General features: G+C 37.8%; 1 protein-coding gene across 1 annotated transcript in view; it reads right to left on the bottom strand.

The window, feature by feature from the left end:
- The window catches only part of LOC131223649 (uncharacterized), a 107,039-nt gene that overhangs the window by 65,677 nt on the left and 27,972 nt on the right, over positions 1-13,390 (bottom strand). The window contains exon 6 of the mRNA XM_058219103.1: positions 3,370-3,467. Within this exon, the coding sequence (XP_058075086.1) occupies positions 3,370-3,467 (98 nt within the window). The remainder of the gene's footprint in view (positions 1-3,369; positions 3,468-13,390) is intronic.

Here is a 13,390-nt window from a genome sequence, read left to right as displayed (position 1 = left end):
CACACAAGCCCCAAATCCATGGATTATGTGGGCCGCCCACCCCAAGTGTGCCCTTGCATTATGTTAAGTCCAAATTAGACCAGTTTTTTGTTTCTTTTGATTGGTCTGAGAGTTTCCCTCTTGTTCAACAGAGGAGACTTTCGAGGCCAATTTCATATCATTGTTTAATAGCTTGGAAGTGGAGTAAGATTGGGATGTTGATTAGGTTCGAGTTAGTGTAGCTACAAGTGGAGGGTTTCTCTAACTTGGTGAAGGAGTCATGGAATTTTGTCATGGTGGAGAGTTGTGCAGGCTTTAGGTTATTTCGGAAATTCAAAATTCTCAAAGGAAGGATCAACATCTAGAAGAAAGAGGTGTTTGGAAAGCAGGAGTTGGAGGTAGAAAATATTCTCCGAGAAATTCAAGCTCTTGATCTAAAGGAGGGGAGGTTGTCCATGGAGGAAAAGGTCTCAAGAGTCAAGTTGACCTTAAATTATAGTAATATCTTAAAAGAAGAGGTCAACTGGAGGCAACAATCGAGAGCAACGTGGCTTAAAGAGGGAGATCAGAACATGAAATTCTTTCAAGGCATTGATTGTGCGCAAGCCAGGATGAATGAGATTCATGGCATGATGGTGGATGGGACAAGGGTTGAGGAAAAATCCCAAGTTTGTGATGCTAAAGTTCAATTCTACAAGGATCTTCTCATGGGTGAGAAGTGGATTCGGTTGCAGATCGATAACTTGCATTTTGATCAAATATCCAAAGTGAAAGCAAACTTTTTAGAAAAATCGATATCCGAGTAGGAAGCTAAAGAAGCGGTGGAAACATTCAGTAAAGATAAGGCCCAAAGGCTAGATGGATATCCCATGGCGTTCTGTCAATTTTTCTAGTTGATGGTGAAAGACGACCTGGTAAAGTTCATTGTTGAGTTCTTTGACAATGGTCATCGTCGGAGTTGGGCACTACTTTTGTAGTTATCATCTTGAAAAAAAGAAGGTACAGAATGTCCTAATAATTTCGGGTCGATTAGCCTTATTGAGGGCCCATGCAAAATTTTAGCTAAAATTGAGGGCTCCAAATTTCAGATGGTATTTGTAAATGTTACATCCAAGGGTTCTAAGTGCTTTTGTGGCCAAGAGACAAATTTTGGATAGCTCGTTAATTGCCTACAAATGCATCAACTCAAGTCACAGAATAGGAAAGAAGGGCATTGTTTGCAAGATCAACATCAAGAGAGCATATGACCATGTGGATTGGGACTTCCTTGAATATATGTTGGATCACTTGGGTCACAGGAAGAAATGGAGGAGGTGGATTCTAGTGTGTGTTTCGTCAGCTAAGCTCTCCATGTTGGTCAACAGGTAGCCCAAAAGTGGTTTTTAAGGCTTCAAGAGGTCTCTGAACAGGGGATCCACCTTCTCCCTTCTTGTTCATGGTGATAGCAAAAGCACTCAGTAAAATGTAGGACATAGTTCTATCAGCGGGCCTCATTAGCATGTTTAGTGTGGAGAACACAATTTCAGATCTCCTACCTTTAGTTTGTCAATGATACCATCATATTGTGTGATGCAGAAGAAGACAAGGTGGACAACTTGGGGAAAATCATTAGATGATTTGAAGTGGTATCTGGTTTGAAGATGAACATCCTAAAAAGTGAGACGTTGGGTACTCGAATTTTCGAGGAGGAAACGAGATTAGCGATGATATTCGGGTGTCACGTCAATTCTTCTCCGTCTACATACCTTGGCTTCCCTCTATGTGTACGCAAATATCTTTGGGATAAAAGTTATTGAAAAAGGAGAAAGAAGCTTTCAAGATAGCATATCTTTAAAAAATAAAAATAAAAATAAAAAAGCTATCAAGATAGAAGAGTCGGCATCTCTCATTTGGGGGGGTGGATTAACGCTAATAAGAGCAGCCATGTCGAACTTGCCGCTATGCTCATGTCCCTTTTTAGATGTTTGAAAGCTATATTGGATAGATTAGAGAGACTTAAACAAGATTTTCTATGGCAGGGTGCAAAAGAGAAACAGAAGTCACTTGTTGGTGAAGTGGAAAGAGGTGTGCAAGCATTATGAGGGAGGGGGAGCAAGCATACAGAATCTTGAGTCTATGAACTCCTAATTGCTAGGCAAGTGATTGTGAAGATTTGGTACGGAAGAAAGTAATTTATGGAGAGAAGTAACAGCCAAAAAATAGTGTTATGAAGGGGGGATAGTGGACGAAAAACTCATCATTACATATAGCGTCGGCATTATGGAAGAGTATTCAATTTTGCGATATTTTGGATTAGAGAAAGGGCGCTTAAAGAAGAGTATCCAAGACTAACAAGGTTATCCCCGAAAGCAAATATTCTTCTCTCTCATTGTTACTCTATATTTAGTGATATTGTGATTTGGACTCCATGTCATGGAAATTTGTTGGACGAAGAAGTGGAAGATCTATCTCGGCTCCTGGCACGCCCTTCCATGGTAAACAGTAGCACATTGGTATGTATCAAGGAAAAATCAGGCCGGCACTCAGTTCGGTCTTCCACCGCCCTCATCATATCTGTTTGAGGTGAGGCATATCTTCACACAACCTCTCGATTTCTTCAACGGGAGCAACCTCTTATTCTGATGAAAGCCAACCTCTCGATCTGACAAAAGACCGTCCCCTTGTTCTCCACCACTCAAGCGGAAATGAAGGAAAAGAAAGAGGCAAGAAAGGACAACAATGATAAACAAAAAATAAGGAAGACAAGATTACCAGAAAGGAAATGGAACTTGAAATTAATAGACTTTCTTGTCCTGATTTGATATCAATTATTGCTTAAGATCTTAGTAATGGCCTGAAAGGCTGAAAATATACATGTGGGTGGCACATATCAGAATATATGCATGAGAAATCATTGGTTGCATCATCAAGTTTCCCAAGTCTAGTGGCCTATTGGTGATAGATTAGCTTAGTAGTGTTGAAAATCTAGTATCTATCAAATCATTTTAAACCATGCGATAAACAAGAACTTCCTCAAGTAAGGATGCCTACGAAGCAACACTTTCTGCTTCAAATAGGGAAGATCTGACTGTAGACCAAGGAAAGAATGGTAATCTTTGCATGGAAAAAGGGGTAGAAGTAAACTTTCGTAAAAAATAAAATTTAAAAACAAAAAAAAAGGGTGAAAGTACAATGGTATGGGGAGCTGACTGCTGAGAGATGTCAAAATCTGAGTATGCATACGTACATAGGCATGCACATGCACATGTGCACACACAAAAGTCCCACATAAATATAAAAAATCAAGGATATATTGGTATTGGTTGTTGCAAGGATTGCATTAGCTCTACTTTAATTAGAAGCAGCCCAGTCCATGTAATTTGAATGTGCCCATGACAAATTTAAATATACCTGCCACAATTTGATAAGGCGATTGCAACTGCACTCAGAAGTTTGCTGGCTTCAGGAGCATCAAGGACCACCCCACTAGCACTCAGAGGAGCAATCACCTAATGGCACAAGAAGAACCCAGATAATGAGCAACTAGCAAAAGACAATATATCTTGCAATTTTTATGATACAGGTAGAACTGACGGTTCTCATGTCGTTTCCTAGTAAAAACAAACCAGATTAATAAACAGAAAGAATATGCATAGTGCTCACATAAGGAGAGTGTAGAATAAGCTAAGAGCGTCATTATTATTCATCACGACAATATTAACTAATACAAATGATACATAGATTAGACTCCATATCAAATTGCCAAAAAAAAAAAGGGGGGCGCAAAATCAATCCACAAGAATTAGCAAGAAGTAGGACATTTAGATCTAAATAAACCATAAGCTCTAATATTATCCAAAATCAGAGGCTGACAACAAATTCAGTTAGATCATAGATGCCTAAACCTGTAATTCATGATGAGTAGACAGACCTTTAGTTTCAAGCAACATAAAGTATTTGTGTCTATCAACTTTTAAAGAAAGATGAGAATTTGAGAAAGTCACAAGCTATTTCAATCTAAGACTAGTATTCGGCAGAGGAATTATATAATGCTTAGCATGAAAGTATCAACAGTATGCTTGCATTTTCAGCTTGTACAAATGGGATCCATAGTTGGGTGATCTGAATCAATTGATATTATAGAATCCATCATGGATGCTCCACATACCAAAGATTTCCCATATTTGAAGACCCTAACCATCAATGTTGTCAAGTGAAATCGCATAATCACATAATGCCATCCATATGGCATATGTGATGGTCGCATATGCCATATGGATGGTATGCGATCGCATATCGCATAAAGCGATCGCATATGCGATTATGTGATCGCATAATGGCATTTGCGATCGTATACCCTCCAACGGTCAGAAATTTGACCATTGGAGCATTAATTTTTATCTTTATTTCGGAAGTTTTGCCTATAAAAAGGCACTTCCTCCTCCATTTGCAACATATACATCCTAAAACACTCTCTTGCTCTCATACATCATTCTAAAGCTCTCATTCTCTCTTCATCTTAATCTCTTTCATACTATTCACTCTATCATGAAGCAAGAAACAAGATCTAGTCAAGAAGCAAGAAGAAGAATCAAGGATTCAATCACTCTATCTCTTCCTCTCTTATCTCTTCTATAATTCTATTCTCTTATTATTCTAATTTTTAATCTCCACTCTAATCTCTTATTCTAAGTTTATAACTTTTTTAATTTCCAATCCCTATTCTAAGTTTCTAACTTGTGTTTGTGTGATCTATTCTTGATTTCTTTTTAGAATTATCATTTATCAAGATTCAAGACTCAAGACTCAAAAGTAAGACTCAAGTCACTCAACTCAACTCAAGATACTCTCAACAACTCAAGAGTCAATAGTCAAGTCTCAACTCTCAAGTGGCAATCACACACTCAAGTCCCAACAAAGTCTTCCATTTTGTTTCATACTTTCATTGTAATTTGTAGACTTCTAGTTTCTAGTTTCTACTTTGTACTTCGTAGTTTCTAGATTCTAGACTTCTAGTTTTTTTTCAACTTTCAAGTTTCTAGTTTATTTCAAGTTTTAAATTTCTAGTTTATTTTTAGTTTCTAGTTTAATTATTTCTAGTTTCTCGTTTAGTTCTAGTCTATAGTTTCTAGGATTCAAGATTCAAGACTCAAGTTCAAGAGACGAGAGGTTTTCCTCTCTCTCTCTCTCTCTCTCTCTCTCTCTCTCTCTCTCTCTCTCTCTCTCTCTCTCTCTACTCTACTCTACTCCCACAACCATACTAGTGACACTCTCCCTCTCTTTTAGTAGTTAGCACTTGCTTATTATACTAAATAATACTTATTTAGTAGTATGTACTGCTTACTACTTATTTAGTTTAGTACTTACTACCTACACTAATAGACTCTAAATTCTAATACACAATCATAGTCTCATACACACATTACGGTCAACTACTCTACCCTATTAGGCTACTACATAGTGTCATCATGTCTTCTTCCCAATCTTCTACTTTCAAGCAAAAGTCAAATGACTCGAGTTGGAAGTACAGGTATATCGAAGTGCCAATGAAAAGTCCCAAGTAGTGTGTGACCTATGCGGATTCGTAAGTCCCAATGATATTGGCCGGCATAAACAACACATTGTGCACACATCGGGAGCAAATGCAAGAGCATGTCCCAATGTTACTCCGGAAATCCGTAGAGAAATCATGGAGTACATAGATAAGCATGCTCGAAAAAGACATGACAAAATGGTATGCAAGAAGAATTGATAGAGAGAGAAGCTTATAATGACATCAATGTAGTAGATTTGGATGAATCTACACAACCTACATCCACAAGGTGATCTAGACCGGCCGCCAAAAGAGCTCATGGGCATGGGCCTATGGATAGGTAGTGTATGCCACATCCACAACATTTGATTGACCAAAGGGGTAAGGAACCCGCCTAAACCATTTATAAAAAAAAAAAAAAAAGCAGTATAAGAAGAAAGATAGAAAAACCACGATTCAGTTCATTGTGAAGTGGTTGTACCAAGCTAGTGTAGCTTTTAACACCGTGAAAATGAAGAGTTTTAAAGTTGCGGTTCAAGCTATAGGTCAATTTGGACCTGGCTTGAAACCCCATTCCTATCATGTAGTGAGGGAAAGTTGCCTAAAAAAGGTGGAGCTTACTAGAAATTTTATCTCCGAATCTAAAGAAAGTTGAAAAATATATGGTTCTTCATTAATGGTCGATAGATGGACCGATAGATCCGGTCGAAAATTGATAAACTTTCTTGTAAATTGTCCAACCGGGACAATGTTTTTAAAAACCGTGAATGCATCAGCCAATTCCCAGACGGTCGATTATTTATTTAAATTGTTAGATAGTGTAATTAAAGGGGTAGGAGAGGAATATGTTGTCCAAGTTATCACAGACAACGTAATAAATTATGCAGCTGCCGGTAGGCAACTTATGAAGAAGAGGCAACGTTTATTTTGGACACCATGCGCAACACACTGTGTCGATTTAATGTTAGAAGATATAGGTATGTTATATCTTAAAGTAATTGCTACAGCTAGGAGAATCACGGTTTTAATGTACAAGTATGCCCTTCTTCTTAATCACATGAGAAACCACCTTGGGTGCAACTTGCTTCGTCTAGCAGTCACCCAATTCGCAACAGCTTTCTTAACACTACAAATATTACATTCAAAGAAAGTTGAACTTAAGTCCTTTATAGTATCAACCGATTGGAATAATGAACCATGTTCAAAAAAGGCCAAAGGAAAGTTAGTCCAACAAACCATTCTTTCCGATCAATTTTGGGCTCAAGTAGTAAAGGTCTTAAAATCATCTGAACCCTTAGTAAGTGTGTTGTGATTGGTGGACGGTAATGAAAAGCCACCCATGGGCTATATTTATGATGCGATGGAGAGGGATAGAAACAAAGTAATGGAATACTTCAACTATAAAGAACGTGATTACCAGCCCATCCTAAATATTATAAATGCTAGATGGCGTAGCCAAATGTTATTTCATTTATATTCGGCTGCCTACACCCTTAATCCGGCCATATTCTTTGCGTCGGCCGATCAGACTGCAGCAGTCACATTTCATATGGTCGAACTTATAGACACTTCAGAAAGAATGGTTCCAGACAAAGAAGAACATGATAAAAAATTTCGGGAGTTAAGACTTCTACCTGAAGAGTGCAGGGATTTGGTCAAGAGAGATTGTTATCAGGCATAGAAGTATGAAATTGCCAAGTATGCAATGCTATGAAGTTTTACAACTTACAATGTAAGAAGTCTAAGTAAGAACGTATCTAAATTAAACTTATTTGCACAACTAACTGGCAGTTTATGCATGGAGTAGACCCGACTAGGAGGGATCCGGCACTACAGAAGTTGGCCATGAGAATTATTGGCCTTACGTGTTCTTCGAGCGGTTGCGAGCGCAACTGGAGTACATTCGAGTCAGTAAGTTTTACAAATTACAACTCAAAATTTTATAATTTACTTCTAGTTTCAAATTTCAATGCTAAATTACTAATATTACATATTCTAAATGTTAATGACATGCAGATTCACACGAAAAAAAGAAATCGCCTTGTACAAGAGAAACTCAACAACTTGGTCTTCATCTAGTATAATCAAAAGCTGCGAGAAAGATTCTAGGGCTAGGTGAGAAAAGCCTAGATTCTATGATCCTATCAACCTAGATGATTTGAAGGCAGATAGTGAGTGGCTTGTGGAGATAGAGGATCCAGTCTTTGCCGGCAAGTCCCTTACATGGGCCCAAGTCAAAGACGCCACCTATGGATCGACGCCTAGCGAAGGTTCTCAATCTCAATGGCGGAGAAGAGGAGTTTGAGGGACGAGCAGCAGCACGAGGCCTGCGCATAGCAATCAAGGAGAAGACGACGATGATATTGAGATTGAAGAAGTACAAGAAGAAGATGCTCGACCATTAGACATGGATGAGCAACTTGTGTGGACAGTAGATGAGGAAACAGAAGAAGATGAAGCATACGATAAAGAAGGATATGACTCTACGATGGTGATGGTGGTGTTGTGACACAATGGAAGAGGAAACAATGTATATAGTATTATAGTTAGTAGATTAGTAGTTTGTACTTTGTAGATTTTGTTTATCAATAAAAGTATTAAGTTTTTACTTTTTATTAATAAGTTGTTAATTTTTAGTTATTAATAGCTTACATAGTATAGGTAATATACTTACTAATATTCACAATTTGAAAATTGATGGGAGTAGTGAAGTCTTTATGGGGAAAAAACAAATTCTTCCCTATTTTTTCCATTTTTTAATGATTTTTTTTTCAAAAAAAAAAAAAAAATTTGTTGTGTGATCTCACAAGCGATCACACAGTGGTGATCGCATACAATCGCTTAGGCAATTTGACAACATTGCTAACCATTAAACCTATGGCTTTCTCTGGGCTATGGACCATTGTTGTATTTCTTCCTAAACCAAATATTTTCTAGCCAACAATTGAAGGGTTAGGATTTTCCCATCGAGATAGTTTGTGCATGGTTCATCTATTCCAAACTAGGACCCATCATATCAATGATTTGGATCATAAACCATGGGCCTAACTTGTGTGAACTAAAAACCCCCATTTATTCTAGAAAATATATGGTCCCATATTGTAGATATTATTGGATCAAGCATAGTATACCTCTTCACATAAGATGAGGGAAAGTAAAATTAAATGCTTAGGCCATGTGCCATAGACACCAAGAACTTCAGTTGGGAGTGAATTGGTTCAAGTTGAAGGCTCTACAAGGACAAGGAAAGGCCCAAAAGGACGTGGGCAGAGGTAGTAAGCAAAGACTTGATGAAATCAATGTTCGAAGTATCAGTATTGAAATATGGTTTAACTTAGGTATGGTCCTTGATAGAGTGGAACAGCGAAATGAGATAGCCGACCTAGTTAGTTGGGTCATTGTTTAAAATATCAGTGATATTAATATTGGCAATATTATTGATAATATCACCAATATTATTGGTGACACCAAGGTGGCGATACAGAAATACCTGTTAATCGAAAATTTTCCTTATATCGGCGAGATTATTGTGTATAATTGATTTACTGATATGTAGATAATATCAATATCAATCGTATAGCCAGTATAGATCACTCGTGTGCCAATGATACATATGATATTATCACCAACATAGGGAATGCTTCCAGAAAAAAAAGTGCAAAAATAGGGTAAATTTAAATTTTTTTTTTAAATGCAAAAAAAAAAAAAAGGGAAATGCCTTTTTTAATTTTAATTTTTTTTCGTTAAGAAATTGGTAGTGAGGTGGATTTCGACCAAATCTTCCCTTTTTTTTTCCTTTTCCCAAAGATTGGATTAGGAGGAGATTTGACGAAACGAGAGCAGAAGCACGTCGAAACTTTAAAGGTGAAATTTTTTTCGAAAATATATTTTTTCTTAAGATTTTAAAAAAAGGATTTCTACTTAAATCCATGTCTGTGCACAATTCTCATGCATTGACATGGATTTGAGTTGAAAATGTGACCATTCAAAGGTCGAAATTGGGGGAAATTGGGGAAATTCTATTTTCCTCCATTCTCCCCTAAAATTGGTAATTAAGGATTGAATTTTTAGTATGTTGATGAGAGTTGGCCGATCTATCAATTCAACCAACCCTTTCATTTTCTCAGAAAAAAAATGTTAATTTTTTAAAATTAAAAAAATGTTTTATTTGGAAAAAAAAAATTTGTTGTTTAATCATGAAATAATTGTTACTTGTTTTTTATTTATGAGCGGATGTTAATGAATGAGGTCATCCATTTTTCAAGAAAGATTACTTTTTCAATTATTTGAAATTTATGAAAAAGAAAAAAAAAACTGTTTATTTTTATAAAAATAATGTTTTTTTTTCATTTCATAATTTCTTTAATATAGGGATGGATGTATGATGTATATGTGTGGATGGGTTCATTTTTTAATGAATGGATGCATGCATGTATGTAATGTAGTGTGTATGTATGTGTGCATTGATGGATGGTTGGATATATGGATGATGTATCTATGTATGTATGCATGGATGGATGGATCATGTATGTATGTTTGTATGCATGCATGTATGTATGCAAAGAGGGACCATGCATGCATGTATGTATGCATGGATGGATCATGCATGCATGTACGTATGCATTGATGGACCATGCATGCATGTACGCATAGATGGGTGGATGTATGTTTGTATGCATATATGCATGGATGGATGGATGGATGTATTAGTGGATGTATGCATGGAAGGATGGATGGATGCATTAATGTACGTATGTATGATTGTACATATAGATGGATGGAGTGATGGATAGACATGTATGGATGTATGCATGCATGCATGAATGGATTATAGATGGATGTTGTTTTAGGAACACCTTTAAGTGACGTTCGTGTTCCCAATGGCATTATTGTCGTATTTCCATATAGGTAGCTTAAATTAAAATGTCAGGAAAAAGAGCAAGGAACATTGGGTGAAAACATGGACGAGAAATGGAGGAAAATAGTTTTCGAATGATTTGCAACTACTATGGACATCACACAAGTAGTGGAGAGGTTTTAAGGTTAAAGGAGCACGTGGCAGGAGGGTAGTAGAAATGTTCCAAAGGAGGTGAGAATGGAAATGAGGAAGGTATCGAGCGAGGGTAAGACACGGGCAGCAAGCATGAGAGAGGGAGTTAGGAACAAGTAATAGGTTCCTGCACGAGGTCTAGGGGTTGTTGAGGAGTGAGATGATGACAATGATGATGATGGCAAAGACATGAGCCTAGCATATCCAGAGGATTGTGTTACCGAGCAAGAGAGGATGGAGTACAGATAGGCCATGCATGAGTCATTGGCTAAAAGTTGGGATAGGGAGTCGAGGCGACGACTTGAAGCTACGTCGACATTTGGGGACTCTAAACATGAGATTAGTGGGAGCAATAGGGGGTGAGGACAAGAGTAGGAGTGATGCTAGTTCTAATTCAGACAAGCCGAACCTACAACGTACCCAAAGCATTGGTGTTTCCAGATGCACTCGTTGTGGGTGGAAAGCAAGATTTAGGAAGTCTCTGGGGAGTGCTATCGCCAGGTAGTTCATTTCTAACCACATACCAACACATACAGCGGCCGCCCCACACTTCCCTTACATGATTGACACTGTCCAACGCGTTGACAAAGGAGTGAAGCCTCCAACATCAAAGGAGATTTTGGAAGCCTACCTTGACAAAGTGTAGAAGGAGATGCAGGCTTGGGCAAAGAGTACAACAATGTGATGGGTGGACGAAGCCCAAAATGTTGTCATTTATCGAATTCATGGTTTATTGCAAGGATCAAGCAATATTTCTAAGTTCTATTGATGCTTCCGCTCATATAAGGAATCACTCCTATATATATGATCTTCTCAACAGAGTGATTAAAGAGGTTGGCCTAAAGAATATGGTTCGGGTTGTAACGGGCAATGGCAATGCCTTCATCAAGGCAATAAAGAAGTTGATGAAGAAGTACAATTTGTAATGGCTCACTACATAGACCTCATGCTTGACTCGATAAGCCAAAAAGACTCGATCATATCCACAATTGAAGTAGCAAGGAGAATGGCCAACTTCATATATGGTCACTCATTGTTGGCCGCAATGCGCGAGTGTCAAGTAGATATTGTTTGACCAGTGGCAACACGATTCACCACAAAGGTACAAACTATATCGCATTAGATAGCTTGTATCAACACAAGGCCAAAATAAGGAATCTTTTCATATCTAAGAAGTACATGGAGTGGAATTAGAGAGACCCAAATTGCCAGAGAGTTACGGAGATAGAGTTGAGTGATGGATTATGGGATAGAGTTTGTGATGTAGTTGTCATCCTGCATCTAAGTTATAGACTTCTTAAGGTAGTGAACTATGACATGTGGCCTTCGATGGGGTCCATGAACAAGTTGATGTGATTGATAAGAGGAGTTGAGGGTTGCATCCCCTAATTCATATAGATGGATGCTCGAGATTATAGACAATAGATGGTACAAGACGCTTGAGCATCCACTTCACCAAGCTGATTAGTTTCATCATTTATTTTTAGGTTATTAAGTATTGCTTTGTTTCTATGTTAATGTTGTTCATTAAATATAATTTGGGTTTCAGTATATTTCCTAAACCTGATGATCCACAACAAACATCAGCCCTAGGAGGATAATTATCTGAACAAGATCACCCACTAGGCTTACTAGAAGTTATTACCTATTCCCTAAGTGGACGAGAAAAGCAAATTTTAGGAATGAGGTAATGATAACTTGAGCCTTTTAGTTTCTCAGTCTCATATTCGATGGGTGATTAATAATTGACGCAGGAGATGAAATTAACCATAGAGTGCAAGAAATCAAGTTTGTAATTATGCCAATATTAAACAGTCACAAAATTCCACATCCTACATACTATCAAATATTCAAGAAGGGGAATCTATGGGGTCCAAGCCTACACAACCATTAGGGCTGGATCAAATAAAATTATAAGCCAAACAAGCCCAAAGGAGTGTAAGAATCACCCATTTTTGCATAGGATTGTTCCCGACTCAAGAGATTCACTAAGTTTCAATTTAGGGGAAAATCTACGGTTTGAAAATTTGGGAAATTTGAGATTTGGGACCATTTTGGGTTATGGATTTCGGATTATGAGGTTTTCTAGATAACGGTTAAGGATCGGTCAAGGTATTCAAGGGTACAGGGACTGATTTAGCAATTTCCAAATTTAACAATTCCATTGTACCACATGTTGATCATGTTTAGGAGTGAATATTATGGATAGATTTAAGGGGGCTTAGGTAGAGGATTAATGGGGGATCCTATGGGGAGGTTTTAGGCCAAAAAAAAAGAAGAAAAGAAACAGAGGGGAAAAGAGGACCTGGGATGAGCCACGCACGCTGGACAGCAGGTTGGCCTGGATGCACGTGTGAGACTGGACGTCCGTACGTGTGTGAGGCCCACAAAATCAGGAAATGACTCTTATTATAATCGAGATTATAATAGGAGCATTTTTGCATAGGATTGTTCCCGACTCAAGAGATTCACTAAGTTTCAATTTAGGGAAAAATCTAAGGTTTGAAAATTGGGGAAAATTGAGATTTGGGACCATTTTGGGTTATGGATTTCGGATTATGAGGTTTTCTAGATGACGGTTAAGGATCGGTTAAGGTATTTGAGGGTACAGGGACTGATTTAGCAATTTCCAGATTTAACAATTCCGTTGTACCACATGTTGATCATGTTTAGGAGTGAATATTAGGGATAGATTTAAGGGGGTTTAGGTAGAGGATTAATGGGGAATCCTATGGGGAGGTTTTAAGCCAAAAAAAAAAAAAAAAGGAAAGAAACAAAGGGGAAAAGAGGACCTGGGATGGGCCACGCACACTGGACAGTAGGTTGGCCTGGATGCACGTGTGAGACTA

This window comes from Magnolia sinica, chromosome 13 (assembly GCF_029962835.1).
Source record: "Magnolia sinica isolate HGM2019 chromosome 13, MsV1, whole genome shotgun sequence".
In the NCBI taxonomy this organism is placed as follows: Eukaryota; Viridiplantae; Streptophyta; class Magnoliopsida; order Magnoliales; family Magnoliaceae; genus Magnolia; species Magnolia sinica.
Note: the sequence above shows the minus strand (reverse complement) of the source record. Positions and strands in the feature narration are given on the sequence as shown.